Source organism: Labeo rohita, chromosome 25 (assembly GCF_022985175.1).
Source record: "Labeo rohita strain BAU-BD-2019 chromosome 25, IGBB_LRoh.1.0, whole genome shotgun sequence".
Lineage (NCBI taxonomy): Eukaryota > Metazoa > Chordata > Actinopteri > Cypriniformes > Cyprinidae > Labeo > Labeo rohita.
Genome location: NC_066893.1, coordinates 746,984 through 771,574, shown reverse-complemented (window position 1 = coordinate 771,574; position 24,591 = coordinate 746,984). Strand labels below are relative to the sequence as shown.

The window sequence follows — 24,591 nt, the reverse complement described above, 5'->3', positions numbered from 1 at the left end:
CATGTTCTACGCAGCCTGTCTGGTTTTTAGTTTCTGTTGTTTTATTAGCTTTGTCCTGTGTGTTGTGTACTCATATCCCATTTTGGTTTCTATTTAATTCTGCATACACACATCTAAAAACAGCAGTATCATTTATAGATTTCTCTAGTTTCTCTTTTGCTCTATTTTTTTTTCTGCTCACCATTTCCCCGTTAAAAACAGAAACCAAATCCTTCGAGGTAAAACTGAAACAATTTTTTGAGTGAGTAACTTTGGAAATGCCCTAAAGAGCAATGAAATCCAGTTCTGTGAATCTGTTTCTTGTTTGTGAATGTGGAGCGTGTTGTTCGTGGTCCCCTGGGTGGCAGCATAGAGCATCATCATTGGATGAGATATTAATTCTTGTAACTAGAACTTATAACTTTAAACTAAGTTTTGAAGTTGGCTTGAGAAAGCTGGACCAGAAAGTTTGAAAAGTTTTAAAAAGTTTTAAGTTTGATGGTTTTCAGTTTGAAATAGTTTGAAGTATAAAGTAGTTTTAAAAGGTTACATTTTGAATGCAGTCTTTCAGATAGATAATTAAAATGTTGTTAGTATGATCTTAACATTATTAGCAAGTTACTAGCATGTTGCTAGTCTGTTTCTAGCATGATTAGCATGTTACTAGCATGTTGCTAGCATGATTAACAAGTTAACATTTTTTTAGCACAATTAACAAGTTAGCATGTTGCTAGCATGTTTCTAGCATGATTAACCAGTTACTAGCATATTTTTAACATAATTAGCAAGTTATTAGCATGTTGCTAGTCTGTTTCTAGCATGATTAGCATGTTACTAACATGATTCTAGTTGCTAGGCTTGGCTAGATAGCTTTCTCAAGCCAACCCGATTACTAGAAATATAGATTTTTGGATTGTCAATTCATATTATGGTCTGCCATTATAAAGTGATTTAAAGCATAATTCATAGTAGAAATATATTAGTATTACCATGAACTTAAATTATTACCATGGCACAGGCTGATCTGACAAGTTGTACTTGCATAAACAAAAACAAAAATGTGATTTATAATAGTTGCAGTAAACCCGTTTACAAGCTGTACTCGTCTAATTGATCATTTTAAGTATGTAATTACTATGTTAAATAGACAAATAATACTACCAGAATTGTTGTAGGCCCTTAAAATCATTTCACTTCACTGTAACTGTTTTTCTAACATCTACCAAAGGATGGCTATAATGTAATATAATAACAATACTAATAATTTCAACTCGTATATAACTTTTTGAATGGCTGCCATTGGACTACAGCTCAGAAGTTTGGGATCAGTAAGATTTTTATGTTTATTTATTTGTTTGTTTTTGTGTTATGCTTACAAAGGCAGCTTGTATTTGATCAAAAATACAGCAAAACAGCAATGTAAAATATTATTACAGCTTAAAGAATCTTTTTAATATTATAAATATTATACCTGTATTTACTGTCACTTTTGATCAGTTTCATGCATCCTTGCTGAATTAAAAAAAAAAAAGAAAAAGACAAGAAAATGTGATAAAAGACATAAAAATCTATTTAAACTGTGTTTTAGTTTTTAGCTGTTTATATCACAAACTGTGAAATCCAGAAGCGTCAAAATGCAAAAGATAGAAATACTACTTAAATATATTTTCAGAAATGCACCTTATGAATTATATGTTGCGACAAATCCATTGAATCTGTTTGGGATCTTTGTCGCTAATTAGGAACCCAACAGGAAGAAAATAAGCTACTTTCAAGGAGGACTTCCAGGTTCATTTTTTCAGTGCTGTGGCATCTCCACATAACATAATGACAGAATATTTTGCATTAATACGCCTAAAATAAGTTAAAGCTTTACTTATTTGCATGGATGAAGCATATGGATGTCAAAATGTGTCAAAAAACCTGAAAAAATTGAAATGTCAATGTGTGATTAAAATGATAGTATTGTTATTGTGCATGCACTTTTCATGGCCATATTAACTTTCAGAGACAATGTGACATGTTTGTTCTTTTTGCCACACCACTGGACACTTAAAATGTAAAAATAGTAAAAAAATCATTAAGCTGATTTGAAGTGGAAAAAAGAAATAGTGACCACTTACAGTATCAAACCATAAAAGCATGTACTACAAAGAAACCTAAAAAATGTCTTTTGTCCGAGTCCATTTGTCAGCTACTCAAAATATGACATATCCCTTTTTTACCTATAAGTATTACATATCCCTGAGATTACATGTTTTGCAGCAGAACAATGGCGGAGAGAATCTGTGAATATTGTAGGTAAGAGAGACTGGATTGTAAAGGAAATGTTTTGCGTCCAGAGCTTCAGTGATGATACTGCCTCCTATCCGCTGTCATCCTCCTCATCACTTCGCCGCTGAACTGGTACGTGAGCTTCTTCTTGACCTTTTTGACCTCGCCGGTCTTGCCGTAGTTGCGCAGCGCCCTGGCCATCTTCTGGTAGGTCATTCTCTTGCGGTTGCCCTTTTGCTGGCCCCAGCGGCCAGCGAGTGTCTCCTTGTGTTTGGAGGAGAACTGAAAGACGCCACGCTCTCGGTCCACCCACCAGATGCAGTCCCGCATGTCTCCGTCCTGCAGAAGGTCCAGGAGGAACTGATAGAGACGCACTTTCCGCTTGTTTCCTGTAAAAGTTGATGTTCAGTTTAAAGTCTGGGTGGTACACAATCCCATCAGCTCACCAGTTTTGATTCCAAATGGGAATTATTTAAAAAAAAAAAAAAAAAAAAAAAAAAAAACTTTAAAGGAATATTTTGACTTTAAATCTGGATAACACTTTATTTTGAGAATAAAGATAATCATGCTACTAACCCTAACCTAACTCAACAGTAATACTCCAATTGGAATGTAACTATAAATAAAGTGTAGCTAAGGCATTAGTGAACTGCTGTTTATTCCCTTATTATGGACGTTTATAGGCCAGATGTTCTGGAAGGTTTAAAGATAGACACTTTTAACTTATATTTTTTGGTAATGAGCTTATATTAATTCATACCACAGGAAATTTGAATCCAAGACAAGACCAAGACCATGAAAACAGTGTTTTGTGTTTCTTGCTCACCTGATAGAGTGCTAGAGATGCCTGGATGTCTGTCATTGTCTTCCTCACCCTCTGAGACCTCAAAGGGTGGACTGCGTCCCCCAGGGTCCTCATCATCAGTGCTGCAGTGGGGGACGGGGGATCGTTGGTACAGTGGGTGAGGAACGTAAGTATACTGTAGAGATAGACCAACAATCATTAGTCTTGCCTCATGTATGGAGTGAATTTTGTGCCAATATTCATCAAACTAATCCAGCGTTTTGCAAATAAAAGCAAATAAGTGATTCACAAATACAAAACTCTATTTGAGAGAAAATGCAGTGGTATGACATATATATGTATTATGTGTTACAACTGTGAGACTCAGTTGCCTTTTTATGGGGAAACTTGGCTTGATTTTCTCACAAATGCGTGCAGGCAGATTTTCTCACAAATGCAATTGAGCAACTTCCCTCCCAAAAAACAGCAGATGGTGCTGTCGGTCCATTTGCACTAGTCTCCTGAGACCCGAAACACCCTTTTACCTTTTCAGGAAATACAGCAGACCAACATGAGTGGGGAACAGGTGAGTTTCTGTCTTACTATATCTATTATTAACCATTTAGATGTTTTCACAAATCAACCCTATTCTACAATGTCAGTGAAATTCACAATAAGTGCTGTAAAGTTGTTAACATGATTAATTAGACATGGCTAAATATGTACTAGGATGTCTTTCTCTATAAAAACTGATCCATTCTCCATATCCTCTGTTGGAACGCGGGATATAGAATATATACATATGTTAATACAATTGTTCAACATTCAAAACAATGCAGGGGTATAATAACAATATATCATGTCACAATATATTGTAATACTAAAATGCCTACACGGTTAAATACATACTCTGGACAGCAATGACTCTTCTCGGAGTGACTCAGATGACAAATATTTATGTATTGTGGCTATCCACAATACATTTGCATTTTAGTATTACAATATATTGTGACATGATATATTGTTATTATACCCCTGCATTGTTTTGAATGTTGAACAATTGTATCAACATATGTATATATCACACAATCCAACAGAGGATAAGAAGTACAGAGAATGGATCAGTTTTTCTGATTTTTGAACTAATCAATCATGTGAACAACTTTACAGCACTTATTGTGAATTTCACTGACATTGTAGTATAGGGTCGCTTTGTGAAAACATCTAAATGGTTCATTTTAGATATAGTAAGACAGAAACTCACCTGTTCCCCACTCATGTTGGTCTGCTGCGTTCCCTGAAAAGTTAAACGGGTGTTTCGGGTCTCAGGAGACTAGCGTAAATTTCATATGAAGACAACAAGGAAGTTGCTCAATTGCATTTGTGAGAAAATCAAGCCAAGTTTCCCCATAAAACGGCAACTGAGTCTCACAGTTGTAACACACAATACATATATTTGTCCATACCTCTGCATTTCAGATAGAGTTTTGTATTTGCAAATCACTTTGTGTTTGTTTGAAAGTTGAGTTTTTCTTTGCAAAGCAGATTGTGTTTATTTCCAAACGCTGGATTTGTTTGATTAATATTGGCACAAACTTCACTCCATACTCATGGCTCCTTATATTACCCATGAACTCATACAATCAAAGCAAACAGTGCTATTAGCCAACTTGGTCCAAGTTTTATTTTATGAAGTGCACCAACTCTCAGAATTAGGACACACCTATAGTAGTTAACCTTATCTAATCGACCTTTTTTTGGACTGCAGGGGAAAACAGAGCACCCTGAGGAAACCACCAGAAGGGAGAGAACATACAAACTCCTGACTCAGCCAGGACTCCAATGGACCTTCTTGTTTGAGGCACCAATGCTGAGCCATCGTGCCATTCAACCCGCATCCACAACCTAAACCTCCCCTAAACCTAACCTAAACCTGTGATGTGAGCAGGTCATACATACATAATTTGTAATAAAGATAGTGAAACTGCACACCTAAACCTAACCTTTAGTGAGCAGGTCATCCAAAAACGTACGAATGAGATTGTACAAATTTACATGAATTTGCCACCAACTTGCCTGTATGAAAGCATTCAATTTTTAAGTAAAAAGCTGTAATCCTGCAACCCAAACCAAAAACAAAACCATTTGTGGCATGTGATTAGGTCATACGAAAATGTGCAAATGAGTTTGTACAGGTTCATATAAATTCACCAACAGTTTCATACGAACATACAAAACATATGAAAACATGCAATTTATGAGCCTGCACCCTAAACCCAATCTTCATTTGTGTGTTAGGACATATGAAAATGAAAAATGAAATTGTGTGAATTCATAAGAATGAAACTGTACAAATTTATACGAAATTATACGAAAATACATAATTTGTAATAAAAATAGTGAAACTGCACCCTTAAACTTAACCCTTAGAGGGACGTGAGCAGGCACTCAAAAAAATGTACGAATGAGGTTGTACACATTCACGTGAATTCACAACTTGGCAATATGTATAAAAAACAAGTTATTATTATTATAACTAGAAAACAGTAAACCTGCACCCATAAAAACCCATCAGTAGGACGTGAGCAGATCATATGAAAACGTACAAATGAGATTTGTAAATTCATGTAAATTTGTCACCAGTTTCCAAAAATATACAAGAACGTGTGATTTTTGGTAAAAAAAAAAACAAAACAAAACAAACAAAAAAAAAAAACATGAACCTGCACCCCTAAACCTAACCCTCACTGGTGCAGGAGCAGCTCATATGAAAATGACATATTGTATAAATTCATAAGAATTCCCAACCACCCTTACGAAAAAGAAGTTTATTGAAGTGTACTATTAGTATACGTCTTTTAAACAAAATATAGTAAAGTGTACTTTCAGTCTACTTTCTAGTACTTCTCAGAAATGTGCTTTATGTACTTCTCAGAGATATACTTAAAATGACATTTAAGTATACTTGACTTATACTTAGAAAAAGTCTAAATATATTTAAGCTATACCATACTAAGCTCAGAGAATGTTTTCATTGTTATACGGTAGGGGGCGCTATTATATGTCTTTCCATAGAATTTCCAAATCACAAGTGAAGAAGAAACTGAAACAACAGATGCTTCCACATGTCATCTAACGCAATCATCAGACATAAAAAATCAAAACTGTGTAACGTTATGGAATAAAATGTTGACCCACGAAGAGGTAGAAATGACTGTCAAGCTTTGGGGTGTTGATCGACTACATCTAAGTTTTGATCATCATTCTGAATCCAGTTCAGTCTTTTTTCAGCGTTTTGTTAAAAATATTGTTCAATTATTTCTTTCTTTTTTTTTTTTCTTTTTTTTATTTATGAAACTTATTATTATTCAAGTGTTTCTAAAAAAGAATGCATGAAGCTAGAATAAAATGTATATAAAGTATACTTAAAAAATATACTTGAACTTTACTAAAGTATACCTAATGAAATGAACTTGAAGTATACTTCTTTTTGGTAAGGGCAGTTACCAAAACATGACTTTTTAATAAAAAAGTGTGAACCTGCACTCTAAAACTACGGCATGAGCGGGTCATAGAAAACGTATCAATGAGATTGTACAAATTTGTCAACAATTTTCCAAAACAGTTGAAAATACAAGAAAATAGTCAAACTGCACCCCTAAACCTAACCCTTAGTGGGATGTAAGTAGGTCATCCAAAAACGTATGAATGAGGTTGTACAAATTAACACAATATGTATGAACACATACAATTTTTCATTAAAAAAACTGTAAACCTGCAACCCAAACATAAACAAAACCATTAGTGGGATGTGAGTAGATCAAACGAAAACATGCAAAAATAAGATTGTACAAATTCACATAAATTCGTCACCAGTTTTCCAAAACATACAAAGAAAATGTGATTTTAAGTAAAAAAGTTTGAAACCTAAGCAGGTTATATGAAAATGACAAATGAGATTGTATGATGTCAAATGAATTTGCAACCAGTTTGCCAAAATGTGACATTTTTAGTAAAAAAACATGAAGCTGCACCCTAAAACTACACCTCAGTGGGCATTAGCAGATCACAGAAAACTAATGAATGAGCTCATATGAATTTATATACATTTTTCAACAATTTTCCAAAAACAGTCAACAATATCTAATATGCAATTTGTAATAAAAGTAGTGAAATTGCACCCCTAAACCTAACCCTCAGTGGGAGCAGGTCATCCAAAAATGTACAAATGGGGTTGTACAAATTTACACAAATTTGTCTCTAACTTGCCAGTACATTTTTAGATATCATACAAAATATCATGAATTTGTCAACAATTTTCCAAAACAGTGAAAAATGTATTTGTTGTAATAAAAACAGTGAAACTGCACCCCTAAACCCAACTGTCAGTGGGACATGAGCAGGCTGGGGGAAAAAAAAGTCTTAGATTTAAAAAAAAATTGACATTAATTTGCTAAAGCGTGCAGTAGTTACAAATTCTCATGAGACTATGTTATCTAAATTGTAATTTCATTGGATAATGGATAATGTAAAACATAAAGCAAAATATCTCACAAATGCAAATTATCAGACAATATTTTATGATTGAAGTATCAGTCAGATATTCCCCCACACTTATTTTCAAGTGTTAAAAAAAAAAAAAATGCTGGTTTGACATGATCTTGTATAAGTATAAAATACTTGGAAACCACAGAATTACTTTACATTGAAAGAGGAAGTTCAAAAACTCGGTGTCAACAGAAAGGGACACACAGTGGTGTGGCCCCAGATTTACAAATCAAGTGCGCATCACGTTTTGCTTCCAAATCATCCCAGAGAACCACAAAGTTTCATTTCTATCAGCAAAATCACACACATTTAGTGCACAAGTAAACTTTTTATATGGCTTGTTTATTATTTCATTGTGTTTGTAGGGGTGTATGTAAAACGAAAGTTTATATTAAGTTACATTTGGTTTTAATGCATTAAAAATTTTAATTACATTTAAATCAATCCAGCTGGTGCTGTGCTATATGTTAGCATTCACCTCAATGGCAGTTGCTCGTTGCACCTCACTGCACCTCATTCACACCTGCCTGTGTTCAAACATGCTGTACCAAGATGAATTGGACCAAGGTTCCAAAAGGTCAAGATTTGGCTGGTTATGATTAAGTTTGTTTCAACATCAGTCTGTGTGCTTTCTAGTGGTGCCAACAACCAGTCAAAGTCAGGATGCCATTTTACTGTGGCCAATAATGTGGTTGCAAAATATATATTTCTGGAGCTAAGTGAGCAAAAATGCTAATTTATTTATTACTTCCGCATAGTACTGGTGATACATGAGCAACTACCATTTAGATGTTGGCATCGCTCACAGATATCGACCTACTTGGGCAAATGAAAACCAATGATTTTTGACATCAAATCTGACACAACATCTTGAATCAAACATGAGTACAAGGGAGATTTGAGAACTATAACAGAAAAGAGCAGAAAACCCCACAGCCAATCTCAATGGTCAGTTCAGTGAAGCAGTGAGAAAAAGATTCTGAGAAATCATAGATGGATCACATACAGCGAAACTATTCAACAATGGTCACACCTTGTGTAAACACAATGTTAGTCTTTAGGTTAGGGTTAGAGGTTAGCATTGACATGATTCAAATTTTTAGAATGTATGTAGGCGGGGTTTGTGCTTATGTTGTTTAGGAATGACGGAAGATAAATTGTATGGTTAAACCAGAGGTTGCGCTAGACTTTAACATTGTTCGTCATTTTGACGGACAGGGCCATAAAAATTCTGTCATAATCTATCATTACCTGCCATTATAATTTTCATATTTGAATTAGAATAAAACATTTAATTGCTTTTATTTTTGTTCACATTTTAATTTAGAATCATGAACCTATAGGACAACAGCGCAATGTTTAAAAACAACAAAATACGCTAGGGCTGGGTAAACAAAACAAAACAAAAACGATTTCTCGATTTTAATAGATTCTCATTTTAATGAACCAAAATCGATTCTTAAATCCCAATCGATCTTTTGGTCTATGCTGTTTTCAGTTGATGAATAAGCAGTACATAGTGCGTCTTCCTTCCAAAAAATAGCAATAGGCTTTGTGTTATTTTTGATATGAAACGAAATCTCAGATTTTAAATTCTGTCAAGCAATTAATACCGTTGTTGTGCCCATTTTCGACCGCCTGCCAAATTATTATCGCCTCTCATTGAAATTGCTACCTGATTGCCTAATCCTAACCCCGCCCCTAATCCTAAACCTACCAATACTAGGGGGGTAGTAATCTGGCAGGGGTCGTAATTCGGCAAGTTCTGGATCCAGCGCTCTGCTGCCAGACTGGAGCGCACTAGCCACCAACTGGGCAGGAGTGGGAATAACAGCAACAATTTTACAATAGAACACCCTCAGTGTAATCTGTCAAAATGACGGACAGCCTTCAGATTTTTCCGGCACTAATAAAAAAACATTCTGTCAATGACGGAGAACTTTCTGTTAACGTGACCTCTGGGTTAAGCCTAGTTTTAAGATGGTTTTGTTTTGTGTGTGTGTGTGTGTGTGTGTGTGTGTGTGTGTGTACCTGGTATTTATCATGTTATGGGGACCAATGTCCCCACAAGGATAGTAATACCAGTAAATTTTGACCTTGTGGGGACATTTTTAAGGTCTGCCTGAGGAAACAGGCTTATAAATCATGTAGAATGATTTTTTGTTTGTTTGTTTGTTTTTCAGAAAGCAAAAGTGTGAACAGCCTCCTGTGAGGGCTAGGTTTAGGTGTAGGGCGATATAAAATATGGTTTGAATAGTATAAAACCCATTACGCTTATGGAATGTCAACATAAAACATGAAAACACAACGTGTGTGTGTGTATTTAAATTTTGAAATGCTGCAATCAAAGTTAAATTTTCAGCATCATTACAGTCTTAAGTGTTACATGATCCTTCAGAAATCATTCTAATATGCTGATTTGCTGCTCAAGAAACATTTTTGATTATTATCAGTGTTTAATGTTTTTATTGTTTTGGAAACCTTAATACATTGCCATCCAAACATTCATGGTACGTAAAATAAAAAAAATAAAATAATAATAATATAATGATATGTCTATTTCAAATATTAGACACTACAATAGTTTTTAACATTCATAATAATAATAAAATGTATGTATTTTCTGAGCAGCATATCAGCATATCAGAATGATTTCTGAAGGATCATGTGACACTGAAGATGCTGAAAAGAATAAATTAAAATTTAAAATATATTCAAATATAAAACAGATCTTTTAAATTGTAATAATACTTCACAGTGTCACTATTTTTACTGTAGTTTTGATCAAATAAATGCAGCTTTTGTGAGCAAAAGAGACTTCTCCTGGCAGTGTATGTTCTGAAGAGCAGCTTTATGTCTGAAATAGCTTATACTAAAACTGTAGCAAATATAAAAGTACTAGTTTGCATCAAATTCAGAGGCTGTGATTGTTCTTGGCTCACATGTCTTGTGTAAATGTGTGTAACAGCAGCAACAGTCTTTAGTCAGGAAAAGACAGTGTTGAGCAATCAGTCTGTCTCCTCCACTCACATCCTGCCCATCTCTCTTTCTTTTTCTTCATCACTTCTCTCTTTCAGACCTTTTCTCTGATTACAGTACAGTCACTAAATGAATATTAATAGCTGAATTTTTTCCTGCAAGCTAAAAACTAAAGTAAAATGGCCACAGCTTTAATATAGACAGACAGATAGATAGATAGATAGATGGATAGACAGACAGATAGATAGATAGATAGATAGATAGATAGATAGATAGATAGATAGATAGATAGATAGATAGAAGGATAGACAGACAGACAGACAGATAGATAGATAGATAGATAGATAGATAGATAGATAGATAGATAGATAGACAGACAGACAGACAGATAGATAGATAGATAGATAGATAGATAGATAGATAGATAGATAGATAGATAGATAGATAGATAGATAGAGTTTGCAGGTTTGTAGACTAACCTGTGGAGGAACTACGGGTAAAAGTGTTCCCATCCCTGAATCTACGGATGGATGGAAAGACTCCACATCTCCATAGCGGTATGTGCTGGGATGGAGCTCGGTGAAATGGTTTCCTTGAGGCGGCTCAAAGTCACTGTGATGGGCATGAACGCCTGCATAGTCCCATCCACTTTCTTGCGTGACAAACAGCATGGGAGAAAAAATTTAATTTAAAATTAAATTAAAAACTGGTTGTTGGGGAAATTAAGAGCTTAAGATGTTCTATCAGTCTCTTTTGATTCTTGTCATGCTGTTAAATGTATTTATTTATTTAAAATTATTTAAAACCTCAGAGAATCATCACATAATGTATTAACAACAAGAATAAATCTTGTGATATGTGATCCCGGACCACAAAACCAGTCGTAAGTGTAAATTTCTTGAAATTGAGATTTATACATCTCAATACATCTTTATCCACAAAATTGTCCAAATGAAGTTCTTAGGAATGCATATTACTAATCAAAAATTTTGATATATATTCACGGTAGGAAATTTATAAAATATCTTCATGGAACATGATCTTTACTTAATATCCGAATGATTTTTGGCATAAAAGAAAAATCAATAAATTTGACCCATAAGATGTATTTTTGGCTATTGCTACAAATATACCCGTGCAACATAAGACAGGTTTTGTGGTCCAGGGTCACATATATGTGATTATATATGTTAAACAATTTACACACGTACACACTTACCTGGATGAGTCTGAGGGTCAGTACTGAGATACGGGTAGAAGTCATATATCGGCCGAGTGTCTGAATCATATGGAATTAATTCTTCTGACAGCTAAAAGAAAAAGAAAGAAATAATAATAGTAATAATAATAATAAAATAAAAATAATATTTTTTAACCCCATTTGCTTTTTACCTATTTATATATAAAGCTTCACTAAACTGTACTTACAAAACTTACTAAATTACAAAAAAGGCAAATAAAAAGTAGCAATACTTTTAAAGTAGTTTTTTTTTTTTTTTCACCTGGAAAAAAGGTTTGAAACAGAATGCAGTCTCTCATATACTTACAGGGGAAATAACATCCATTCTGTAATGCAACATGAAGCCCTTCACTCATATATCTTCTCCTGTGGTGTCTATCTCACAGTTTCCCACCTGCTTACAAAATATTGCATAACGTGGAAATTACTTCACAAGAGCGCTGTACTGTGGTATCACTTTTCGAACACAAATGCGTCAGATCTTGTTTTCAAACTCTTCTGCCTTCAGCTCAACTGTCCTGATGTGAGAAAGACTAAATTTCCTGTATTGCCCATAAGTGATTAAGCTGACTTCACTGAAGGGTCTGGACTCTGATTGGTCAAATGTGGCGAAGACTCGTGATTTTTTATTTATGACACTGTCAAGGGACTTCGGCCAATCGTGATCCAGTTGATGGGTTGGCTTTAGGTTTATCTCCACCATCTCTTATGATTATAAGTTTTAATTATTAATTAGTTAAGTTGACAGATAATAAACTTGACCAACAGATAAAAGTTTCTGTTCTTAAATAGATTTTTTCCCCTATACTTCAAGGTGTTGTAAGATCTTTTTCAGGGTTTCTGTAGACCACTTTCTACACCGTTGTTTTATTGTGTAGTGCAATACATTCGTGTTTGTAATAGCATGAGCAAAACTAAAGAAAGTTGCTGTAATTTTTTGTGTTTCTGAGTAGTTGAGTAAATAGGCCATGTTGTGGCCTTGAGTCAGTCAATCAGAGGGAATTTTTTACATGTGCTATTGTCTGAGAATCATAAACTTCAGCGTTCACCCAAAGTGAAGTTCTGAGAGAGCTTTGTTCCCTTTTTAATCAAAGCATCGCACTGTTATCGCAGGTTTTGAGGAAGCAACTACTATTGCAGCATAGACAAATGCATTATTCTGTGTTTGCCTTGGATTTTCATATGCAAAACTCAAATGATGCTTTAGGTGTTTCCGGCATAGTTTTAAAAGTGGAAAAATTTGAGAGTTTATGTAATAATAATGTTTTACTATTATTATTATTATTATTATTATTATTATTATTTATGTTTTATTTGACTATTTTATTTTTATTATAAATGAAACTACTGTAAGTAAATGAATCTCCTATCTATCTATCTATCTATCTATCTATCTATCTATCTATCTATCTATCTATCTATCTATCTATCTATCTATCATCTATTTACACTATTTTTATCTGGGTTGTAAAAAAAACAAAGACTATTGGAGTACATTTTGCAAGAAAATCCTATTTTCAGTTGTTCTACTTCAAAATTTCTTATTTACTTTAGTGTGTTACTTGCCTTTTATTTGTGATTATGTGTAACATTTATAGCCATCTATTTTGAATAGTATACTTTTAATACGTGAGGCTTTATTAAAAACACTCCATAAACATGCAAACACACACACACACACATGCACACACACAAAGTAAATGGGGAAGTTTGGAGCTTTCACATTCACTTCCCCAAAATGTGAATGTGAGAGACTTTTATGGACACTTGTGTAATGTCATCTCTTTTCTGGAGTTGAGTACTCCGCAAGTCTTTTATTTTTGGATTTAAAAAATCCCTTAATGGAGATTCAAACCGAACAATAAATGAGCTTGGAAGAATAATTCAAATGTGTTAATATTTGTCCTCTTGAATGGTTGATTTTGATTTCGTACTTAAAAAGAACATTTTGACAGGACTGTTTTTAACTAGCTGACCGGTGCATTGTGACTCCTGAGCGGGAACCCGAGGGTTTTGAGAGTCTGTGTTCTCATGTTTTCCCAATAGTGCATTGCAGGGTATTTTCAGGCACCACAGGAAGTCCGTTACATCTGCACACACACGCACTCTCTCTCTCTCTCTCTCACACACACACACACAGTCACTGTCTCTGTTGCACAACAGTCCTGAGGAGCTCTTTAACTGTCTTACTCTTGATCAGAGGACTACAACCACAACACCACCATTCAGCTCGATAAAAGTTGAATTTAAGCATGTTTTGCTATGTTGTTAACAGTAATCACTCACAAAACAATTTCCTTATACAGTCTCTTTGGTACATTTCTCAGATCACAATTAAAATTCTCCAAATTGTTCAACCTCCACATAATCTAGTCAGCTGTGCACATCATAAAAGCAGTTTCTCATTTTTCTGAACAGATTTCCAATGCTCCGGTCCATTTATGCAACTGATTATGTCGCTCATATATGATCAAAAAAATTTCTGTTGAATAGACTTTTTTTTTTTACATTTGCCTCTTTTTTTTCAAAACTTTACACACAATTTCAAGAATTGCACACGCAAAATGCAAATTGCCTCATATCTCTTGCAAAATGAAGCACTGCATTCAAAATATCACAAACACATCTCAAAAGCAAACATTTGCAAACAGCTTTGCCATAATATTAACCCCTGTTAGATTTTTGTGTGTTACAAAAAGAACTGTTGTGCTTTGCAAAAAATGTTTTATAAAATTGAAAACTGAGTCAAGGCTGAGAATTAGTGTATGGTTTCGCAGATTTGGTGTGTGGTTCTGGCATTCAAGTGTCAGGTTTCAGAAATTGTTTGACAAGTAAAGATTTAGTGTGTAAGCAGTTGAAAAGCTGTGAAGGCAAAATGGTTGAACTAGTTGTCTTATAATTGGTCAAGGACATTTTCTATTTCTATTTAACTTTTTCTTGTAAATGTGTCCTGAACTGATGAACTGCACAAGTAAATCTTGAATTTTACTAATAGAGGGGAATGTAAAGCGTTACACATCAATCAATGATCAACCAGTTTTCTAAAATAGCTCAGAGATGCATCTCATGAAATAGGAAAGCATATATAGACAGAGCACAACTAAGTGTTTCTAACAATGCTAGAACAATAAGGAAACAAGAAAGAGGTGTAAAGATGCTTGGTGGAAGGGTAGGGAAGTAAAATAGAGGAGGAGGTAGAAGAGACCAAAGACATAAGGAAATTCCTGATGAATTGAGCGCCACTATTGTGGACTGTCTTTTCAATCATGACCTTACAGTGGCCAAGGAGGGTCAAAAGGTACATCTGAAATTCGAGAAAACGTTTTCGTAAACAGAACAGCTTTTTCAAGCTAGTGCACTGTACTGTAATAGTGTAATGCTTCATACTTTGTTTGTGAACAATGACACAAGACTTGATGGGACTAATATGCCTGTTGACATAAATACTTACTTTTGCGAGATGAACTGAGGATTTTAAGAAAATTTCAGTCTTATGCAGGTAATCCTTTGTGCTGTGCAGGTTTGTGAATGTTGTAAAAGATGATTCGAGAAATGTACCTGAGCAACTGAGCAAACTGCAATAAAGAAAAAGCTTTTAAAAATTCTAGAAGTAAAACAGGCAAATCAAGTATGAACTTTTTTAGAGCTATATAACATATATATATAACAGGCTATATTTTTATGTTTTTTCCATTTTATTATTTTTTCATATTTATTTGGAAAAAAATGCGAAAAGAAATATAGTTATAAAAAGTTGCTTATTCACACTTCAAATAATTATATCTGTACAAACATAAAATGGTGATTTTGGCCTCCACTTGATTTTATTTTATTGTTATTATTATTATTATTATTATTATTATTTTTATTTTTTTTTGACTGTAGCTAAAATCGCAATTAAAATCATAGTTTTGACATAATCTGTTAAAGTGATATTGAATCAATAGTAAAACTATTTTAAATTAAAACTATTTTTTAAACTATATTCCTTAATTACAAGTGATTTAAACTGCATAAAAATGTAACATTTAGCTGTGTCCTGCATTTTAAGGATAACCTGCTTACCACATGATTGTCCTCCATTATGTCAAATTGAACATTACATAAACTCATGACACCAAAAAAATAAATAAATAAATAAAATTAAAATTAAAGCTGCAAGCACCGATGAAAGGATGCTCGCGCCCTGGCTCACCGCCGACCGGTGGCTTTAGGAAAACGGTGAATGGTAGGCAGTCATTTATATGTGCCAAACTTCCTGCTGCTAGCTGGTGGCGCTATGCCTATAACTGAATATTGGCATGTTGATATGTTCAGGCCAGCACTTTTATCAAACATATGAAGTTTGGTGCAGATTGAACGTGGTATGTTTGAGTTAGTGTAAGACATGACATATCCTGCTGCCAACAGGTGGTGCTATGATTATATCTGAATATAGGCCTTTAGGTGTCTTCAGGCCAGTACTCTTACCAAATATGTGAAGTGTGGGACAGATCAAACATTGCATGTGTAAGTTAGTGTAAAACAAGTCATTTCCTGTTGCCAGTAGGTGTTTCTAGCATGTTTAGCATAAAATGCCATATTTTGCTGTGCTTTTAATAGTCCATCACAGTGTTAAACATGTCACTTCCTGTTGCCAGCAGGTGGCGCTATGGCTATAACTGAATATGGGCATGTAGATATCTTCAGGCCAGCACTCTTATCAAACATGTTAAGTTTGGGGCAGATTGAACATTACATGCCTGCGTTACAGTAATTTTCTGTTTCATTGTATTATTAGCATGCTTTAGCAAATTAGCTAAGTGTTGCTAGCATGCTTTACTATGTTTGTAGCATGTTGCATGTTAAGTTTGAGGAAGATTGGACATTTTATTGGTGGTGCTATCGGGCCATTTTGCCACACCCACTTCCAAAACCCATATCAGATGTAAAATTTCACCAGGTCTGATGCGTGTGCAAAGTTTCGTGAGTTTTCGGGCATGTTCAGACCCTCAAAAATGCAATTCACTTTGGAGAAGAAGAAGAAGAATAAACAGAGCAATCCCAGTAGGGTCCTCGCACTGCAGTGCTCGGGCCCTAATTAGGTGTGGTTTCAAATTTAGGATAGTTTTTTAACCATCTTACTTGTAAACTTCCATTTTGGAGAAGTTTTTATATTTGATTTGCATTTAATTTTGATGTTTATTTATTTGTTTGTTTTATTTATGTATAATATACATTATTATATGTTTATTTATTTGTTTGTTTTATTTATGTATAATATACATTATTATATTATGTATAATTCAAACACATCCCAGATTTTATTGATAATTGAGATGCAAACCTAATCCATAACATAAATAAAAAATAACTGTTATATGAAAATGTTTAATTTGACCTATTTAGGTTGACAATCAACACTCTCTGTGTTTAGAAGTTACTGTCACAGGCCACTTGTTAAAAAACAGGAAACAAATATATTTTGTTCAAGCCTTATTTTGTACCTTACTGAAGTACCTTAAAAAGTCTAACTTGGCCGCCACAAATATAAAAGCACAACAAAGGTAAGGAATATACCATTACATCTAATACACACACATCACAGGGCATGATGAGTGACTCAAACGGAATGACCGTAACAAAAATTAGATGACAGCTGGCTGTCTTGGTTATTATCTCTGTGAACAAACTTCCTGTAGGTTACAGCCACTACAGCCATGATAACCACACTGCACTCTGACTAGCCACACGTTTGAGCAGGTTTTCTCGCTTTCTCTCGTTTTCAGGTCTTTCACAAACGTAACATGGACACTGTTCATACTGGAAATCAAATAAGATTCTTAGTAATTTTACAGTAACACCGGAAACACCTGTTAAATGTTGCCATGTGCAATAAGAAATAAAAGTTTAAAGTGGAATACATTTTTCGGCATGATGTCATAGGAGAACACTATTAAGTTCCAGGTAGAACTTTTTATTTCCTAGTTCTTCAGAAAAAAGATCTATGTACTGGTCAACTACATCATTTTATTTGTGTAAATGAGCTGTCGGACTTAACATAGGTACAGTGGGGGGAAATATTATTTGATCCTCTGCTGATTTTGTACGTTGATCTGATTTTGTGATGATCAGTCTATAATTTTAATGGTAGGTTTATCTGAACAGTGAGAGACAGTGCATTTCAAAAAGTTATAAACTGATTCGCATTTTATTGAGTGAAATAAGTATTTGACCCCTTCGCAAAACATGACTTCGTACTTTGTGGCAAAACCCTTGTTGGCAATCACAGAGGTCAGACGTTTCTTGTAGTTGGCCACTAGGTTTGCACACATCTCAGGAGGGATTTTGTCCCACTCCTCTTTGCAGATCCTCTCCGAATCATTAAGGTTTCGAAACTGATGTTTGGCAACTTGAACCTTCAGCTCCCTCCAAAGATTTTCTATGGGCTAGGCCACTCCTGGACCTTAATGTGCTTCTTCCTGAGCCAGTCCTTTGTTGCCTTGGCTGTGTGTTTTGGGTCATTGTCATGCTGGAATACCCATCCACGACCCATTTTCAATGACAGAAAGAGGTTCTCACCCAAGATTTGACGGTACATGACTTCACGGGTCCATCGTCCCTTTTATGTTTTGCAGTTGTCCTGTCCCCTTAGCAAAAAAACACTCCCAATGCATAACGTTTCTACCTCCATGTTTGACGGTGGAGATGATGTTTTTGGGATCATAGGCAGCATTCCTCCTCCTCCAAGCATGGCGAGTTGAGTTGATGCCAAAGAGCGAGATTTTGGTCTCATCTGGCCACAACACTTTCACCCAGTTCTCAGTGAATTATTTAGGTGTTTATTGGCAAACTTCAGATGGGCCTGTATATGTGCTTTCTTGAGCAGGGGGACCTTGCAGGCGCTGCAGGATTTTAGTCCTTCGCGGCGTAGTGTGTTACCAATTGTTTTTTTTGGTGACTATGGTCCGAGCTGCCTTGAGATCATTGACAAGATCCTCCTATGTAGTTCTGAGCTGATTCCTCACTGTTCTCATGATCATTGAAGCTCCACAACGTGAGATCTTGAATGAAGCCCCAGACCGAGGGAGACAGACAGTTATTTCTGTTTCTTCCATTTGGGGATAATCACACCAACTGTTGTCACCCATTCCAGCCTTGTGTAGGTCTACAATCTTGTCCCTGACATCCTTGGACAGCTCTTTGGTCTTGGCCATGGTGGAGAGTTTGGAATCTGATTGATTGATTGCTTTTGTGGACAGGTGTCTTTTATACAGGTCTCTTTAAGAGAGTGCTCCTAATCTCAGCTTGTTACCTATATAAAAGCGGAGTGGCCTAGCCAGTCTCCTATATAAAAGCCAGAAATCTTGCTGATTGATAGGGGATCAAATACTTCTTTCACTTTTTTCTGGATTTTTTTTTTTTTGTAATTCTGTCTCTCACTGTTAAAAGTAATTACTTTTCATAGTTAACACAGAGTTTTCCTCTAGCAATTCCTCTTATAATGCTGGGTACATTCCAATCATCTTTCTAATAAACAGCTTACTTGTCCAGTTCTATAGCATTTTTCTTACATACTGTATATATCATGTAATGGTCTAGCCCATTAATATCTAAAAGGATACTTTCTAAGGATATAATTTCTTCTGTTTTTCTAACCAATTTTCTTCAGCTCTGATCTTGCCCTGTTTTCAACTCCATATCTCCTCCTCATCTGTACTTATCTCACTCAGTGTCAAATCTTAACCAGTGTCTGTCACCAAAAGAGGATGTTTCTCATTATCAATCATGCATGTTTATTTAATTTGTTGAAACATGATAGTCAGGTGAGATGGGATTTCCCTACTGGATGTTGGTTTCTCCCAGAGCTGCTTATCATATTTTACTATATCTTGTATTATCCTGGGGAGTTTTTCTTTTTTGTTGTCTTTGGCTCACTTGCTGGGGACTGTAAGGCACTTATTTCTATTGTTAAAGAATTTACAGAATTTAATAAATAGTTTTAAAGGGGTCATCGGATGCAAAGTTCACTTTTTTATGTTGTTTGAACATTAATGTGTGTTGGCAGTGTATGTACAAATCTACCCTATAATGATAAAATTCCATGCGGTGGTTTTTAATTAATCTGTAAAAATAATATCCCCTTTTTCAAATCGAGCCATTCTCAGATGCCTGTCGACAGATGCCGCTCCCACAATAGTTGATTGACATGAGTGTCTTACCTTAGATCAGCTGTCACAGTCCGACCTCCATTGTTTCGATGCCGGAGCAGGGATGTACGTTAGACAAGAATATCTCCGACTGAGCGATTGAGGTGTTGTGTTGCTGGATGTAATAATGAACATAGTGGTCGTCATTTACTCCTGACATCTGATGCAGTGGATTAAGTTTGTTTGTGAAGGGAATGCGCCTCCCAATCTACATAAACGCATCCTTTTTTTTTTTTTATGAATAACTGCAATCACCTTTCGTAATTACTTAGTGCTAGTTAGCAAGTTTAGCGGCTAAACGCGGCTAAATGCGGCCAAAGTAAACAGGCTCGTCGCTCCACAGAGAGAAGAGAGGGGCGGGGCGCAAAGCTCATTAACATTAACATCATTGCAACCTGGACTAGAATAGGATTATTTTTGCAGAGCTGATTTTGGCAAGGTAAAACGAGAGTTGTTTTACACTACCATTGAGAATTTTTACCCAAAGTATATTAGAGACTTTTCATTAAGACCCTGAAGAGTCATATCAACTTGTGGAAAATGGGCATCCGATGACCCCTTTTAGGAACTCATGAACATACACTTTCTCCAAATAACCATATAGAAACATACAGGAACTCTAAACAGAGTTCTTGAATAAATAGTTCTGAATAGAATAAACAATTTATAAAATAGAATAAATAGTTCTTAATTAGAAGAGGGTGGTGGGAGGTTTAGAGCAAAGCTGAAAATAATAATTGCTGACCCATTATTTTAAGTTCCACAGAACTCAATGACAATCTCCAGAGGGTAAAGAACTTCTGATAGTCATAGCTAAAAACTAAGGGATCACTAGTCAACTGTGGTAAACAATTATACAGTTTGCTAGTGTTGAACATGCCAAGGAGAGCAGTACTGAAGCTCTACCTCCATCATCTGGCAATGAAGTGTATCTTGTACAGTATATATATCCACATCTCCCAGTGCTGACACATTATTTATGTCCTGCCGAGTCAAAGCTAAGGTTAAGTTGGACCAGCTTAAATTCCATGATAGTCTTAATTGATTTTAGATGAGCAGTGCTATTATGTTACTGGCACCAGTAGAGCTACCATAAACTTAGGTTTACGATGCTTATAAAAAATACAACCCAGGACTGACATGAAAGAGAGCAAAAATCAAATAGTAGTAGTAGAAGTAGTAGTTTCACAGCACTCATATCAGCACTCACTCAGTTTTTTTTTTTTTTTTTTTATTCTTGTAGATTCATAATGCATAATGTTGCACTAATGGGTGACTCTCAGAACAATATGTGCAGCTCATACTCTATATGGACAAAAACATTATTGCAATATTAATACATTATTGTCTATCAGACCTATTGCCACAAGTAATTAAAATCAAACACCTAGCCATGCAATCTGCATTTACAAACATTTGTGAGTAAATGGGTCGGGAGCTCAATTAATTCAAGCATAGTACTATGATAGGATGCCACCTCTGTAATAAGTCAATAAGGTTGTGAAATGTTATTCCCACTAAATATTCCTACTGTAAGTGGTATTATTGGAAAGTGGAGGTATTTAGGAACAGCAGTGGAGTCTCAGAGTGCTGAGGCACATGGTGTGTAAAAGTCAGATGCAAAAAACACAGAAAATTGAACCTAATCCAATTGATGGGCAAAAGTTTTGGATGCAGTGTGTATACATGATTGACACAAGATGAGGTCATATTTATTTTTTGACGTGTGAAAAATTCAGATGAGAATTTCGGACTTAATATCAGCACAAAAACTGTCCAGCAGGAGCTTCAAATAATGGGTTTCAATGGCCAAGCAACTGCAGCCTTAGGCCATGCATGGAATTGACCCTTCGCAAAAACCCGCTCTCCTTAGTTACCAATGCTATATCCAACAAACAATGCTACTCTCACACTACACATCATGTTCTCATGCAGTGAAAAATACACTGCGGAACAAAGAGGAAACTGACAACACACCAACAGACAGGACAGAGCAGGTAACTTCTGGTATGGAAAAAGGTTTCAGCTTTAAAATGTTGTGACTTTTTTTAAAGAAATTTAATCAATAAATACCGTTTTGTGTCTCTTTAACCTTTTAACTGTCACCCGTCCCCTCAGTGGGAAGCTTATTTCACTATATTACAAATAAATCCTAATCCTAATGACAAACTATATATTGTTGGAAAGGTCTTAGACTCCTAAATAGATATTTTACCACTGTTATTTGTTACAAATTATATAGTAACAGTAATAGATTAATTTATGACAAGAGTGCACCTCAAAAATCTGCATCATAACAGGAGTTCTGACCTTTGTCACAAAAAGTCATTTTTCGTTGCCTTTTTTACTATCACGTTTTAGGAATCATCATAAATTATATATCAACTGAAAGCTTAAAACCTCAAAATTCATTCTGTAAAAGCCATTATAAAACCAGACATTGAATAACCATGGAAATGGCACTTTAGAATCTTATTACAAAATGTATTCATTCATGAATTATAACAAGCTGCATTTGGATAGCGCACTTTCACGTCTATGTTCAAAACTGGGGTTGACAATTATTAGATCAAGCAGCATGTGAACTATTTGACTTTTTTTATTTACTTAAATAATGAAATAAACATGAGTGAACATCAGAACCAGAGGTCACGTTAACCGAAAATTGACCGCCATTGACAGAATTTTTAATCAGTGATGGAAAAATCTGAAGGCCGTCCATCACTTTGACAGATTACACTGAGGGTGATGTATTGTTAATTGTAGCTGTAATTCCCATCCCTGTCCAGTTGGTGGCAAGTGCGCTCCAGTCTGGCAGCAGACGAATTCTGTTTTATTAGTTAAACATTTCAGGATTTTTCTCCATATAATGGACTGCTATAGTGACCCAATTTTGAACTTCCAAAATGCAGTTTAAATGCAGCCTCAAACAATCACAAATGCGGTTGTAAAGGATCCCAGCCAAGGAAGAAGGTCTTATCTAGCAAAACGATTGGTTATTTTCATTAAAAAAATATAATTTAAATACTCTTTAATCTCAAATGCTCGTCTTGTCTTTCTCTCCATGAACTCTGTGTATTCTGGTTCAAGACAGTTAGGGTATGTCGAAAAACTCCCATCGTATTTTCTCCCTCAACTTCATTTAAAAATCATCCTACATCACTATAGAAGTACCGACCCAGTCTATGCAAAGTGAACATGCAAAGAAGATCAAACACCCTTAACAAAAAAGGTAAAACAGTGATATAGGAAGATTTTGAAGTTGAGGGAGAACATGAGATGGGAATTTTTCGACATACCCTAACTGTCATGAACCGGAAAAAAACAGTTAAGACAGAGTGAGACAAGATGAGCATTTTAACATTAAAGAATATATAAATTGTATTATTAGTATGAAAATAACCGATCGCTTCGCTAGATAAGACCCTTCTTCATCGGCTGGGATCGTTTACAACCGCATTCAGGATCATTTGAAGCTGCATTTAAACTGCATTTTGGAAGTTCAAACTCGGGGCACCATATCAGTCCACTATATCTTTACGGCTGAAGAAAAAAAGACATGAATATCATGGATGACAAGGGGGTGGGTACATTGTCTGGCAATTTTTGTTCTGGAAGTGGATTTCTCCTTTAAAAGTCAAGCACAACCTCTGATCAGAATATATTTTATTTCAACTGCAAAAAGATGTCAATACACACAATTTTTCAAGTTTAAGTTAATCTACGTTCCTGTCTGATTTGTTTGTTGGACAAAATGGTGGTTTTGAAGTCGGATGTAATACACACCACCACTGGACTCGGGAGCAGTGGAAACCTGTTCAGTGGAGTGATGAATCATGCTTCTCTGTTTGCCACCAGACACCAGAGCATTACCTGCCCTACAGCATTGCACCAACTGTAAAATTTAGTGGAGGAGGAATCATGGTATGGGGCCTTTTTTTTAGGGGTTGGGCTGGATCCTTTACTTCCAGTTTACTTAATGCCATCATTAGACATTTTGGACAATTCTGTGCGTCCAACTTTGTGGGAACAGTTTGGGAAAGAGCCCTTTTCTATTTCATCATGACTGTGCCCCAGTTTAAAAACAAGGTCCATTAAAACATGGTTACTTTTGAGTTTGTAAATGTGTTTTATTTTTAAAATAGATTATTTTTATATTATTGTAATTTTTTGACTGACTTTAACTACTACTATTACCACCACCACAAACAAATAAATAAAAACAAACAAACCAGGCTTTGGAAAGCAACAAAGCAGAGAAGACAAGCATTTATACGCTGGCAGTTTTAAGACAATATGTCACAACTTGTCTCCCACGTCCTACATTATTTTCCATTACTGTGATAAAAACTGTTTAGAACAAAAAAGTTTTCTCAATGGCCCTACTTTAAACTTGATACTTTCGCATTTTATCCATGAATATATATGTTTACGGGGTGGAACATCACCCGGACACGTTTATAAGATTCGACCGAATATCCTTTATGGAGACAGCGGCATAACAGCTGCTCTCTGACGAATCCGGAGCGCTTTCATCAGCAGTCTCCAGTGTCGGCATTGGTCCTCCTTCATCCTGAGTCCAAACGAGCAGCAGCAGA

At 35.3% G+C, this 24,591-nt stretch overlaps 1 protein-coding gene across 1 annotated transcript; it reads right to left on the bottom strand.

Annotated features, from left to right (window-relative positions):
- Positions 1–1,304: 1,304 nt before the first annotated feature.
- spi1a (Spi-1 proto-oncogene a) lies at positions 1,305–12,388 on the bottom strand. Its single transcript, XM_051099525.1, has 5 exons — positions 12,112–12,388; positions 11,784–11,874; positions 11,044–11,216; positions 3,080–3,233; positions 1,305–2,642 (listed from the first exon to the last, which is right to left on the bottom strand). Exons 1-5 carry the CDS (start codon positions 12,142–12,144, stop codon positions 2,326–2,328), a joined length of 768 nt encoding a protein of 255 aa, XP_050955482.1. The 5' UTR covers positions 12,145–12,388; the 3' UTR covers positions 1,305–2,325.
- Positions 12,389–24,591: the final 12,203 nt, after the last annotated feature.

Coding starts and splice junctions, on each gene's coding strand:
- spi1a (XM_051099525.1), bottom strand. CDS start 12,144: ATGTTGCATTACAGAATGGATGTTATTTCCCCT. Junction 11,875..12,111: donor GAATGGATGTTATTTCCCCT/GTAAGTATATGA, acceptor TTTTTCTTTTAG/CTGTCAGAAGAATTAATTCC. Junction 11,217..11,783: donor TGACCCTCAGACTCATCCAG/GTAAGTGTGTAC, acceptor TTGTCACGCAAG/AAAGTGGATGGGACTATGCA.